The 14,269-nt window shown below is 38.3% G+C and overlaps 1 protein-coding gene across 5 annotated transcripts in view; it reads left to right on the top strand.

The window, feature by feature from the left end:
• The window catches only part of rbpjb (recombination signal binding protein for immunoglobulin kappa J region b), an 89,659-nt gene that overhangs the window by 22,028 nt on the left and 53,362 nt on the right, over positions 1 to 14,269 (top strand). For 3 of the 5 annotated variants that reach the window (XR_007261746.1, XM_048594969.1, XM_048594940.1), the window contains exons 2-4: positions 7,673 to 7,738; positions 8,660 to 8,698; positions 9,430 to 9,525. Coding sequence is in view for 4 of the 5 variants with exons in the window: in XM_048594969.1 (XP_048450926.1) it covers positions 7,704 to 7,738; positions 8,660 to 8,698; positions 9,430 to 9,525 (170 nt within the window). In the remaining variant the exon portion in view is untranslated. The remainder of the gene's footprint in view (positions 1 to 7,672; positions 7,739 to 8,659; positions 8,699 to 9,429; positions 9,526 to 14,269) is intronic. The other 2 variants (XM_020513966.2, XM_048594962.1) reach the window with 1 other exon arrangement.

Here is a 14,269-nt window from a genome sequence, read left to right as displayed (position 1 = left end):
GGGAGGCAATGGCCTGGTGGTATTATCTCCAGACTGTTAATCCAGAGACCCACATAATTTTCTCGAGACTCTGATTCGAATCCCACCATTGGGAGATGGTGGAATGTCAATTCAATAAAAATCTGGAATTAAAGTTAGAATTAAGATGACTATGAATATATTGTCAATTAATGGAAAAACGCATCCTGTTCATTAATGTCCTTTAGGAAAGGAAGCTGCTATCCTTACCTGCTCTGGCCTATATATGACTCCTTAACCTGCCCTCTGGGCAATTAGGGATGGGCAGTAAATGCTTACTTGATAGTGACTCTCGTCCTGTGAATGCATTTTAAAAAAAGCAACTTATTGCAAATATGAAAAGGAGAAAGCTGGAGAAACGTAACAGGTTTGGCATTATCTGTGGAGAAAGAAAGAGTTAATGTTTCAAGTCTGATACGATTCTTCCTCAGAAATTATTGCTGCGTGGTTTCATATTTTCTATGCATCAAGTAAAGGCAGTAAACAGATGTGATTGTTGTGGTAATGACTTATGAGCAACTGTGCATGGGCAAATCTATCTAATGGGCAATTATTAGAGGAAATTCCTCCTTTGAATTGTTCAAAGTAGATTTTGCATTTCCTGCAGTTTTGAGATGGCTCTAATTAACACAAGTAATGTCACTCCTAGATGCAACTGCAGGACCAAAATTCATTCATTAGAATGTGCAGGTTAAGGAGTTCTAACTTTTTTACTTTTGATCTGGGTAAATGTGCAGGTCTATAAATAACTAAAAGTAATGTACTTGTTATTTTCCACAAAATCGTTTGGTTATCTGTACCCTTGCCTCTGTGGTTTTTCACGTTCTTGCTGTTTGCGCATGCTGAACCTTCAAACCTGTTTCTCCATTGTTTAATTTCCAGAGTTGGAAATTTTGTCTGAGCCTTGAGTCCATTTCCAGTATTTGTAGATATATTCTGAGTATGTTTCATGGAAACCAAGTTTGGATTTGTTTAAGGTGTAATGGTTGTACTCCGTGTTGTATATTGACAACCAGTTAATCTTTTTTTTTTTCTGGGATGGGTTTTCTAATTCCCATCTGAGTTCTTTATGAACAAAAATAAGTTTGTGTTTATTTAATGTTTGTATCAAAAATTTGAAACTCGATGTTTGGAGTGATGGCTTAGTTTGTCTTAAGCAGTTCAGAACACTGTACTGGACTGGAATGGACTGTGATCTGTATATGTTTCATTATTCAGAGAGTGTGGTTCTGATTATTATGAACTGATGGAACCTGCCCCCACTCCACCACCCCCCTGCACTATAACACTTAATTATATGACTGCAAATACATAAAATGATATTGCTCCTTAATGGAATATAAAAAGAATAAAACATTTGATAAGGAAGAATAATTGTTATCTCAAGCAAAGCCATAAAGTGTTTGCAGTACAGAAAGAGATCCTTCAGCCCGTCATGTCTGCGCTGGTCATCAGACATCCATCTATTTTAATCCCATTTTCCAGTTTTTGGCCTGTAGCCTGGCATGCTATGGTATTTCAATTGCTGATCTAAATAATCTTAAATGCTTTGAGGATTGCCACCTCTACCAGCCTTTCAGGCATAAAATTCCAGGAACCCACAGCCCTCCGTGTGTAAACTCTTTCCATCAAATCCTCTCTCAACCATTTGCCACTTACCTCGAAACTGAGCCCCCTGGTTATTGAACCCTCTTCTAATGGGAAAGTTTCACCCCATCTACCTTGTCTGTATACCTCAGAACTTTGTACACCTCAATGAGATCCTTCCTCAGCTTTCTCTGTTCTAAGGAAAACAAACCCAGCCTATCTAGTCTCTCTCTCCATAGCTGACTCACTCCTGCACAGGCAACTTCCTGCAGAATTTCCTCTGCACCCTCTGTCAAGCAATTGTATCCATCCTATAGCCTGGTGACCAGAACTGCACGTAGTACGCCAGTAATGGCCTAACTAATGTTATATACTGTTCCATCGTAACCACCTTGCTGCTGTATTCAGTGGTTTGACTAATGAAGACAAGTGTCCCATATGCCCCTTTACCTTATCTACTTGTCCTATTGGACATACACACCAAGGTTCTTCTGATCCTCTGTACTTTCTAGGGTCCTACTATTCAGTGTGTATTCCCTTGCCTTGTTAGTCCTTCCAAAATGCATCACCAACAATTCTTGAAATTAAATTCTGTTTGCCACTGTTCATTTGATTTTTCAGCCCATCTTTATTGTCCTGTAGTCTAAGGCTTTCCTTGCTGTTTACCACACCATCAATTTTTATCATCTGATCATGCCTCCTGCCTTCATATCTGGATCATTAATGCACACAACAAATGCAAGGGAGCTAGCACTGAATTCTGGTACAGACTTCCAGTCACACAAGCACCCTTCCATCATTTCCTGCAGTTTACTGCTATTAAGCCAGTTTTGATTCCAAATTGCCCTGGGTCCCCTCGGCCCATGGCTTCTTAACCAGTCTGCCATGCGAGACTTTGACACAAGCCTTACTGAAGTCAGTGTAGACTACATCAACTGCACTACCTTTATCCACACACCTACCTCAAAAAATTCAGTCAAATTTATTAGAGATGATTTTCCCCTTACGTAATCCATACTGACTATCCTTGATGAAGTCTTCACTCTCCGCGGAATTTTTTCCAGTGATTTTGCTACTTATGAAAGGTAAATGTGCAACAAATATTCTGTCCATTCCTGATATTCTTGAATTGAACTTGAACCCATTCATTAATCCATATTGTGGATTATGAATTAAGTAGAAAAGATTGGTGAAGGATTTTGCTTTTTAGTATCAGTAATATGTGTAATATTACATCAGAATGGACCAAGGTATCAGTAAGTTTTCTGCATGACCGGTATCAAGCTTAGGGCTGCAGAAACCATATACCTAATGATCTGAGTACAATCCCAAGGGAGATATTCTCATTAGTTCAATGCTTATTTAAATGAATTAAGGGAGGGCAGCCAGCCTGGATTTGTTCAGGGGTGATTATTTATGACTACTTTGACCTTAGTTGCTACCCTTATTTAATTTTGAGGAGGGAGTATTTTTGATGGAATCTGTGGATTTTAGCAAGGTTTTTGGCAAGGTTATACATGGCAAATTTGTAATGAAAATAAAGGCAAATGGGATCCAAGAGCAACTGTCAAATTGGATCTGAAATTGGCTCTGTTATAGAAAATTGTGGGCAGTGCATTTTGTGGCGAGAAGGCTTTTTCTGTTAGGGTGTCACAGGGTTCATTACTAGTCTGTTGCTTTTCGTGGTTTGTTTCCAGGACTTTTAGATTTAAATGTAATGAGTATAATTGCATTTGCAGATGATAAAAAAATTGCAGTTTTTAGGAAGGTATTAATGGACTGGACTCGTCTGGTGGGTAAAAAAGTGGCAAATAGGATTCAATCCTGAGAAATGAGGTCATTTGTTTGGGAAAAGCAATGAAATATATAAAAGGAAAGGATATTGGGAAGCATCGGGACCTTGGAGTACAAGTCTGCAGAGCCTCAAAAGTAACAGGTCAAATAGACAAGAGGATGTACTGTACATTTTTATTAGCCAAGGGCACAGATTATAAGAGCAGGAGGAGTTTGCAAAGACTAAATGAAGCATTAGTTAATTGAAAACTGAGGGGCGAGAGAGATAAGGATCTAATTCTCATAGCAGAGGGGTCAGTTACCAGTCATATGAATTTAAAGTGATAGGCAAAAGAATTAGAGTTATTAAGATGAAATTCTTTCAGATTGAGGGTAATGGAAAGTTTGGAATTCAGTGTCTGAGAAAGGTAAATAATCTCACCACATTGCATTAATAAGTGCTATGCACTTGTGCTACAAAGTGGGGTTGGCGAGCTGGCTTAATAAAAACCGAAAGAACTGTGGATGCTGTAAATCCGGAACAAAAACAGAAGTTGCTGGTAAAGCTCAGCAGGTCTGGCAGCCTCTGTGAAGAAAAAATCACCAGACCCGAAATGTCAACTGATTTTTTTTTTCTTCGAATCTGCCAGACCTGCTGAGCTTTTCCAGCAACTTTGTTTTTGTTGGCTAGCTGGCTTGTTCAGCTTACACAGACTTACTAGATCAAATGGATTCCTTTTTTGTGCTATAAATTTATGGTTCTCTGGTGAAATATGGTGTTTATCCTAGATTTCGATTGCCATGAAAATTGACTAACAATAACTATTTTGTGACTGTTGGTGTGACTTTGAAGAAGAGTTTTAGGAGTAAGTCATTCTGTACTTCAAGTTGCTTTGAAATCTTTGTATTGATTCCTCAAACAAAGATGGGAAGTGTTCATTTTACAAATACGTTATTCGGTTTATACAATCTTTTGCTGTCCCAAGATGATGGTAAAGTAGAGGTTTGACCAATTTAGTGTGCTAAAGTATATTCCATTGAAAAATAAAAACTCAACAAGAAAGACTCATCCATGTCTCGCTCAAGAAGTTAGGGATAATGTCATTTTAATAGAAGAGCTTATATAACACCAAAGTAACAAGTCTGAGGATTGGGAATGTTTTAGAAACCAGCAAATGGCTACCAACAAAGTTGTTAAAAAGGGAGAGAGTGGAACATCAAAGTCAACTAGCCAGAAATATATTAAGAACTTGAGTATATGAAAAGGAAGGTAGTAACTAAAGTAAACATAGGCCACTGAATTTCTCCTGTCTCTGCTTTTATCATAGGATTAAGGAAATGACAATGGTCTTGAACAAATATAAGCGCAAGTTTATTTCCAGAAATAGACCATAACCAAAGGACTTCAAAGTGATGAGATTTGGGAATTAATATCAACTTGGGTTTGATTTTGTTTATTATTGTCACATGTACTGCAATACAGTGAAAAGTATAGTTCGCGTGCTATCCAGACAAATAACAGCTTACATAAGTACACCAGGGTAATAGAGCAGAATGCAGAGTATAGTGTTACAGCGACAGAGAAGGTGCAGAGAAAAATCAACTCTAATATGAGTCCATTCATAAACTCTGATAACAACCGGGAAGAAGCTGCTCTTGAATCCATCGGTACATGCTTTCAAACTTTTACATCTTCTACCTGATGGAAGAGGTTGCAGGAGAGTATAACTGAGGTGGGAGCGGTCGTTGATTATGTTCGCTGCTTTCCTGAGGCAATGGGAAGTGTAGAAGGAGTCAATAGAAGGAAGAGAGATAACAAGGTGTAGAGCTGGATGAACACAGCAAGCCAAGCAGTATCAGAGGAGCAGGAAGGCTGACCTTTCGGGCCTCGACCCTTCAGAAGAGAATAGAAGGAAGTTTGGTTTCTGTGATGGACTGGGCTGAGTTCACAACTGTAATTTTCTATGCTCTTGGGCAAAACAGTTATGATACCAAGCTGTGGTGCATCCAGAACAGTTGCTTTCTATGGTGCATCTACAGAAATTGATGGGAGTCATTGAGAACATGCCGAATTTCCTAGCTTTCTGAGGAAGTAGAGGCGTAGGTGTGCTGCCTTGACTGTAGTGTTGATGTGGATGGACCAGAACAGAGTGGTGATATTTACTCTTGGGAACTTGAAACTGTTGACAATCTCCACCTTAATACCAATAATACAGACAGGGGCATGTACTCCATTCCATTTCCTGAAGTCGATGACCAGCTCCTCCTCTTTGATATTGAGGGAGAGATTGTTGTCTTTACATGGTGCCACTCAGCTCTCCATCTCTTTCCTGTGTTCTAGCTCATTGTTTGAGATCTGACCCACTGCAATGGTGTCATGAGCAAATTTGCATATAGAATTAGAGCTGAATTTGGTCTCAGTCACAAGTGTATAAGGAATGCAGTAAGGGGCTGAGTATGCTGCCTTCGGGGCACTGGTGTTGAGGATTATCGTAAGAAGTGTTGCCTTTCCTTCCTGATTTTATGGTTTGTGGGTCAGGAAGTAGAGGACCCAGTTGCAGAGAGTGAACAGAGTCCTAGGTCTTGGAGTATGGAGATAGTTTGGTTGGGATTATGGTGTTGAAGGCAGAGCTAAAGTCAATAAGTTGGAGTCTGAACAATATATTCAATGTTAACCTACTTAAATTATAACATTCTGCCCTGGTTACATTGAGTTACTTACGGCACAAAGGGAGGTAATTTGTCCCATTGAGTCCAACCATCTTCTCTTGGGGCAGCTCTCTGGCAAGAATCCTGATGATAGAGATATGAAATTGAGATGCATTATGTAATGGACCTTGTACTGAAACTTTCAAATCAAAAAATGAACACTTAACTGCAAATGTTGGATTATTTATAGGGAATTTATTGCAGGATTTTGTAATGATCACAGGAAATTCACTTTATTAATTTTGTAAAATTTTCTGTCCAATCAGTTGAATGGTCTCATATGACCCGCTTAAGCTGGAAGCCACAGGGCTGCATTGACAAAACCTGAATATGAGGCTGGAGTGCTCGTCCCAAATCAAGATCTGCTGAATAATGTAGCAATGTGGATGAAGACAAGGCAGAATGAATAGGAAGAGACAAAGTTTAACTTAAATTGTCCATCAGCAAATAAGGGTACTGCAGTGACTAGAATTTTAAAAATGGTATAATATGTTCTTTATCTGAATGCAAGTTGCATCCACAACAAGATACATGTACAAGTGCAAATAGAAGTAGATGGTTTAGATTTAGCTTCCATTACATAGATATAGTTACAAGGCTCTTGTGGTGGAGTGTTAGTGTCTCTACCTCCAGACCAGAAGTTCTAGGTTCAAGTCCCACCTGTCCCAGACTTGTGTCCTAATGTGTCTGAGCAGGTTGATTAAAAATATCTCGACATGGTGGAAGATCACTGAGCCAGATTTTGTGCCTGGCTTGAGCATTGAGATTGTGTGATCCCCTGGTAGTTGAGGCTTACTTAAGATCACTCGTTTCTGGGAGGGAAATATCTTTTTTTTTTTTTTTTGCAACTTTTAATTTTGTTGAGTTTGTGCAAAGTTGTTAACTAAACACTATGAAGTCATCCACTTTGGCTTTGTAATTTACATCTCTTGTTAATTTAGTGACACTTCATCTATTGTATTGCATTTTCAGCTTTGATTATTTTTTTGTCTTTCAACTGGCATTCAGCACTGAATCTTTCAGGCATTAACAAAGGATTCCCAGAAATGATAGTTGCAGAGACCTTCCACCCAAGTTGTGAAAATTGTTAAATTGCACAACAAAAAGCAATTAAGTGAAAAAGTACTGATTACACAGATATGAGAAATTGGCTGCAAAGGTGAAAATAGCTCAAATGCTGTTGACAAAATCAATTTCAATTGTAGGAAATGCAGGAGGTAGAGAGTGAGGAAGTTTGGAATATGGATAGACCTGTTGTCAGGAGGAATTGTCGTCAAGGACATGTTGAAGGTCAAGAGTTGACACAAGTGAGAAGAATGATGGGTGGTGTTCTGTTATATAGAAGCAGTAAATCAGTAAATACCATGCTTTTTTATGTAATGATGTCCCAACTGGAGTGCAATAGCATGGTCTTGTATCTATAGCAGCAGATCAAACAGTAAAACCAGAATCTGGACATATTTCAGTTGTAAGTTGCTAAAATAGACTCAGCAGATGTGAAGTGTTTGGGACAATAGAAGTTCCAGAGTAAAACCTCAAAGCCACTTTATGATGTAGAATTGGTAATGTACTTTTTTTTTTGTAGGATGCCCATTTGGAAAACTTCTGCTTCCTAAATGTTGATTTGCATAAAGTCTGCATTCATCTTAATGCAAGTATCTTTTGAAAATCAAATATAATCCTTGAAATTTTCATTGCAAAGAAATGCATACCACAGCATTATGTTTATCCTCCCTTCTTCATTTTTAACCTAGAGTTGTTTTCTGGCAGCCATATGCATTTCTTTAATACTAACTTAGGGTATGCAATATTGATTCTGGTATGTTCTTTACAAGCTAAAATTACAAAAAGAAAACCTACCTTTGAATAGCTATTGAAGGAATAATAGATTTGTATCTAAATGGTAGTTTTTATGTTGTCAAGTTATCCTGTACCACTTCATTGCTAATAGAGGTACTTTTGAAACCCAATTCCTTGTAATATAAAGTAGCATGGACACTGATCTGTTCATCACATAGTCCCAGTAATAGCAAATAGATAACTAGCCAGAAAATGGGCTTTAGCTAATCTTAGTTATGGAATACCGATTAAACTTTCCCAGCTCTTCTCGAATGATGTTATGGGATCTTTTGCAATCCTTGAGGGGCAGATGTTGCCTCAGTTTTGACATCACATCTGAAAGATGGTATATTTAGCAGTGCAACACACTCTTACTCCTGCAATCAAATGGAAAATCAAATATCTAGAGTACGGTTTAAATCTCCAATCTTGCAGCTCAGGGCTAGTGTATGCAAATGAGGTAAAATGAACTGTTTTCATCCTCTTCTGTGCGTTGATTGATGCCATGGTTTGTACCAGATTTATGATCAAGGAAATTTGGGATATGAAATTAAGAGGGGCATCTTGTCGCTTTGGGTCCTCATGACAAGAAAAATGATTCTTGTATACATTCATTTACGAGGTGAAGAGTGTTTATTGGATACAGAGAAATGTTCTTGGTGACAGTTGTAGCAGTTTTGAAATTTGGATTTACAATCTTGTAATGCACTTTTTTTTATTGTTTGCTTTGCAGGAAGTTTGGGGAGCGACCTCAACCCAAACGCCTCACCAGGTAAAGTTCTGTGATGTTTGGTGTGTCATATATCACAATTTTAGTTTAAAGACAAAAGTACAAGAGAGTTCTATGCAATTACATTGTTATGTTGCAACAGAATGTACAGCGTGGGTTTACTTTTAAAGCATTTGGGAAAAACTGCAAAAATAGTTTAATGCTAGAAGTTTAATACCGGGGATCAAAGCTTTACTCAACCAACCTCATGCACCAAATACCTAAATTTGTTGTGGTGACTGTTGTATGAAGTCTGTGAAAATAGGTCAATAAACTTATGAAACCTCATTTCTGCCATTGTGCACATTGAATGCATTCCCTTCTTAGAATTTTTATATGCTTTGGGCATGGAGTTATTTTGGGTATAGTTTATTAAATAGTAGACTGAGAAATGTAAAGAACTAATTTGTAAAATGATGTCTGTCAAATTTGTTTTTGCCTTTTGTTGAGTAAATAACTGTTAGATTAACAACATTAGATTCTTTTGTGACCTTTAATTACTCAACATGGCAATTTCAATCTGTTTTTGAGGTCACTTAAGTATTTTGTCTTATTGAAGAAAACCGTTTTTCTTCAAAAACTAATTTCATACTTGCAAACTTTATACCAAGTGGTGAATGAACTTTCATGCACACCTATTTTTTGCAGTCTACAGAAATCAGTTAAGATTTAACTCTTGCTTAAGATTTTAAACTCATGGTAAACTCAATACTTCATTATTTGTGTTTATTTAGGGAAGCAATGCGAAATTATCTTAAGGAGCGTGGCGATCAAACTGTACTAATTCTACATGCTAAGGTTGCACAAAAATCTTATGGGAATGAGAAAAGGTGAGTTGCTTAGGAACTGAATGTGTGGAACTTTTTTTGTGATTGTGCTTGCCATTTGTCCGGAAAGAAAAGGTAGAGCTTGCATTTATATTGTCTTCTAATGCTTTGGAGTTGTTGTAAACTACTTTGCGATTACTATTTTGTTTTACAAATACAGCTACTCGTCAATAAACAACTGTTATACAACCCCTAGCAAACTACAGATGGCTCATTGACAAAATGATCTGTTTTGTAGTAATTATGTTTCTGGATAGCAGTGTTTTATCAAATAGTGCCATGCTTAGTTCTGTTTATGAAATACTGCTGCTGCTATTTAGCATGCATAAAGTCTTGTGTTGTAATTTCACCAGATTGGCACCTCACTTTTCAGTATGCTTGTTGATTGTCCTTGCATACTTGCCTACACTCATTGAAATGCAGTTGGCAGTCTACTTTGGTTATTAGGTGAGGCATACATTTGGCCATGAATTTACAGATTGTGGTTGGAAACAATGCTGACATTGATAGGCCACAGCACTTTGTTTTCTCAATTTTGAGCTGCTCTAACTGTTCTGAAACCTTCCTATGTAGTGTGTTAAGGCCACCTGATACAATGGATATTGCCTTCACTGTGAAAACAGGACCTTGTCTCCACTGTGCATTGTTTTCCCCCTACCAATGCTGTCATAGTTGTATCTGCGACATGTGAAATTAGTGAGGACAAGATGAAATAAGATTTTGTTTTTGTTGCTTCATTCACCACCTGCAATAGTTCTAGTCTGGCAGAAATATCCTTTTTTACTCAGCTATTTCAGTCAGTAGTGATGCTCTGAGCCACTCTTGTGGTAGACAGTAAAAGTTCCTAATCCAGAGTGTATTCTTTGTTCTTGTCCCTTCCAGTAGTGTTCAAATGGAATATTGATTCGTCAGCCAAGAAAGGTTGCAAGGTTATAATCTGTCAGACATTTCTTTATGCATATTTCACCTGATGTCATGAGGTCCAGAGTCAGTGTTGATGACTCCAAGGGCTCAAGATCCCATATGTGAGTGAACAGGATTTTGTAAGCTTGATTGGGCTGATTGTGCCTCTTGCAATATCTGGTGTCTAAACTGTGCAGTTTATACTCAAACTCTGTCCCGTCCCAATGAAAACTGTCTGTGGTGGGTCTCTATTGCGGGTGGGACAGGGCAAACCTCATAGATGGTGATGGAGGAGTGTGGGACATGCTGCAAGACTGTGACATGATGAACTCTGGTTCAACTAGTCTTTGGATAATTCTCAAGTTGGTGCAAGTTGTCAGATTTAAGTGAATAAGATTTTGCAGGATCAATTAGGCTGATTGTGCTTTCATGTGTACTGCCGATGTCATTGCAGCATATATTCAAACTTGTACAAAGTAGTATAGCAGTAATGGATATATGAGCCTATATACGCGGAGTTCAGTGCACAACTAGGTGCCAAAATGTTACCATGCTGTTGTTGAAGCTCTGCTCTTCAACTGCTACATGGCATATTTGTAGTGACCTAGCCTTCCTTGGCACTGTGTCATTTCCAGATATATGTTGCTTCTTGCACTCATACACTGATTCTTTAATGTTTAGTTTTATAGATCTTACACTTAGCTCAAGATTTTTCCCACCTTCTTAGAATAATATAACCCTGTGGTTTTGAATGGAATGATATGAGATTTTCGGGCAGTAGAATGCTTAATCATGGCCTCCCTGTTAACCAATTCAAGTTAATTCCTGAAGTACAATTAAGCACATTTTCAGATTCTAAAATTCCTAGCAATCTGCTTTGAAATGTGTAAATTTAGAGGTTGGATCCCTGCAGGCCATTGATTTGCGTAGTTATTACGTTCAAAAACTTGTAGTTTGATGACAAGTTTGTGTTTCTGTCACAAATTGGCAGCTAATCATTTGACCATTAAGTTTTATTCTAAATTAGGTACGAACATCCAAACATACAAATTAGCTCTGAGGAAGGGTCACCAGACCCAAAACGTTAACTCTGATTTTTTTTTTTTTCCTTCACAGATGCTGCCAGACCTGCTGAGCTTTTCCAGCAACTCCTGTTTTTGTTCCTGATTTACAGCATCTGCAGTCCTTTCAGATTTTATACAAATTAGGAGCAGGGTAGGCGTTTCGGTTTCTCACCTCCTATGCCATTCAACTCCATCATGGCTGATCATCCACTTGAATGCCATTTTCCTGCACAATTTCCATATCCCTTGACAGCTTTGTCTAGAAATTTATCAATTTCCTCTTGAACATACTTGAAGATTCCACTGCCCTCGAGTTGGGACTTCAAAAGGTTTACCACTGAACAAGTGAAGAAATTCCTCATCTCAGTCTTAAATAGCCTACGTCTTAATCTGAGGATGTGTCCCTAGTTTTAGATACAACAGCTAGGATATGTTCTTCCTGTGTCTCTACCCTGTCAAGCCCTGAAAGAATTTTATCTTCTTAAATATGATCACTTCTAACACTTTTGGATATAAACCCAGCCTCCTTAATCTCTCCTTGAAGAATAATTTCATTCCCCGGTATCAATCTGTGAACCTTTGTTGTACTCCCTGTATGGCAACTATATTCTTCCTTTGATACAGAGAATAAAATTATACACAGCCTGGGTGAGGTCTCACTGAGGCTCTGTATAATGAGAGTAAGAGTTTCTTATTCCTGTACTTAGATCTTGTTGCAATGAAGAACAACATATCGATTGGCTACCTAGTTGATTACTGCACTTAAATGTTAGTTTTCAGTGACTTGATTTATAAAGACATCCAAGTCCTCTTGAGCATCAACAGTTTGCAATTTCTTACCATTTAAGAAATATTCAGCATTTCTGTTTGACCTTGCAAAGTAGATAACTTCACATTATTCCACACAACATTCATTCTGCCATGTGCTTGCCCACTCATTTGGCCCCTCAAATTCCTGGAAACCTCTAGATCCTTCTCTCAAATTGTGTTCCCTCCTATTTTTGTCATCGGCACACTTGGAAATATTATATTGTTTCCACATTCACATCATTAATATAGATTGTGAATAGCTGGAGCCTAAGTGCCGATACTAGTAGTACCCCACCAGGTACTACTTCCAACCTGAGAGTGATTCATTTATTCCTTCTGTGTTGTGTTATCATTCCTAATTGCAATTCCCGATCCATGCCAGCGTATTAATGCCAATGTATACAAATGATGTGGATGAGTGTGTTGGGGGGAATCGATGATAAGTAAGTTTGCAGGTGACAATGATTGGCTGGGTATTTGACAGTGCAGAAGAAGGTCTTAGGTTACAGGAGAATATAAATGGATTGGTCATGTGGGCTGATCAGTGGCAAGTGGGTTTTAGCCCTGATAAGTGAGAGATGATTTGGAAGAAGGAACAAAACAAGGGAGTACTTGATTTGCAGGATACTAGGAAGCTCAGAGGAGCAGAGGGATTTTGGGATGTTTGTCCACAGATACCTGAAGGTGGCAAAGCAGGTTAATAGAATAGTTAAGGCATTTGGGACACTTGCCTTTATCAGTGGAGGTACAGACTATAAGGTCAGACAGGTTAATTGGGTCCAGTGACCATTCTTCAGAATGGAGGTTGAGTTGTGAGTCTCATTTATGCTTAAAGATGGATTACTGGATATGAAATGTTAACTCTGCTTTCTCTCTACAGATGCTGCCAGACCAGCTGAGTATTTCCAGCAAGATCCAATTTTGTTGCCTGAATGGAGCACTTTAGCTGTGAAGAGAGGCTGGATAAGCTTGGATTGTTTTCTTTAGGTCAGGAAAGGTTGAGAAGATAGAGATGTATAATTGAGGGCTTGGACAGAATGAATAGAAAGCAGCTATTCCCCTTAGTTGAAGACTCAACAGGGGGCATAATTTTAAGGTGAAAGGCAAGATATTTAGAGGGGATGTGAGGGCAATCTGTTTCATGCGGAGAGTGATGGGTGTCTAAAATGCACTACCTAGGTGCGTAATTGAGGTGGGTAATCTCACTACCTTTAAAAGATCCTTGGATGAGCACTTGAAATGTAATAACATTCAAGACTGTGGGCCTACGGCTGGAAGGTGGGACTATTGTAGATTTAGTGTAGTTTTGACAGTACAGACATGATGGGCTGAAGTCCTCTTCTATGTGATTCTATACTGCCCCCTTCCTATGTGCTTTAATTTTGTTTACTAACTTCTTGTATAACATCTTACCAAAGGCCTACTGAAAATCCAAATTATCTGTTCGGCTAGTTACATCTTCAAAAAGTTTTTGGCAGGTTTGTCAAACATGATTTTCCTTTCATAAATTCACGTTGACTCTGCCTGATCCTGCCATTATTTTCAAAGTGTTCTGCTATCGCATTACGAGCAATAGGTAGATGACATTTGCTTCCTTCTAGTCTGCTGGAACTGTTTCATATTGATAGGAATTTAAGATGCCCACCAACCTATTCACTATCTTTACAGTCACCTCATCCATTGCTCTGACATGCAGATATCAGGTCCAGGAGATTTATCCACATAAATCCATTTATTTCTCCACTACTTTTTTTAAACTACTGCTAGTTTCTTTCAGTCCTTGTTCTCATTAGTCCTTTGGTTCTCATTTCTGGGAGATTTTTTTTCTATCTTGTTCTGTGAAGATAGACGCACAGTATTTGTTTAGATTCTGTACAATTTCCTTGTTCCCCATTGTAGATTCTCTTGTCTCTGCCTGAAGTAGTCTTTGCTCGTCTTTGCTCGTCTTTGCTCGTCTTTGCTCGTCTTTG

The sequence above is a fragment of the Rhincodon typus genome, chromosome 1, assembly GCF_021869965.1.
Source record: "Rhincodon typus isolate 14 chromosome 1, sRhiTyp1.1, whole genome shotgun sequence".
In the NCBI taxonomy this organism is placed as follows: Eukaryota; Metazoa; Chordata; class Chondrichthyes; order Orectolobiformes; family Rhincodontidae; genus Rhincodon; species Rhincodon typus.
Note: the sequence above shows the minus strand (reverse complement) of the source record. Positions and strands in the feature narration are given on the sequence as shown.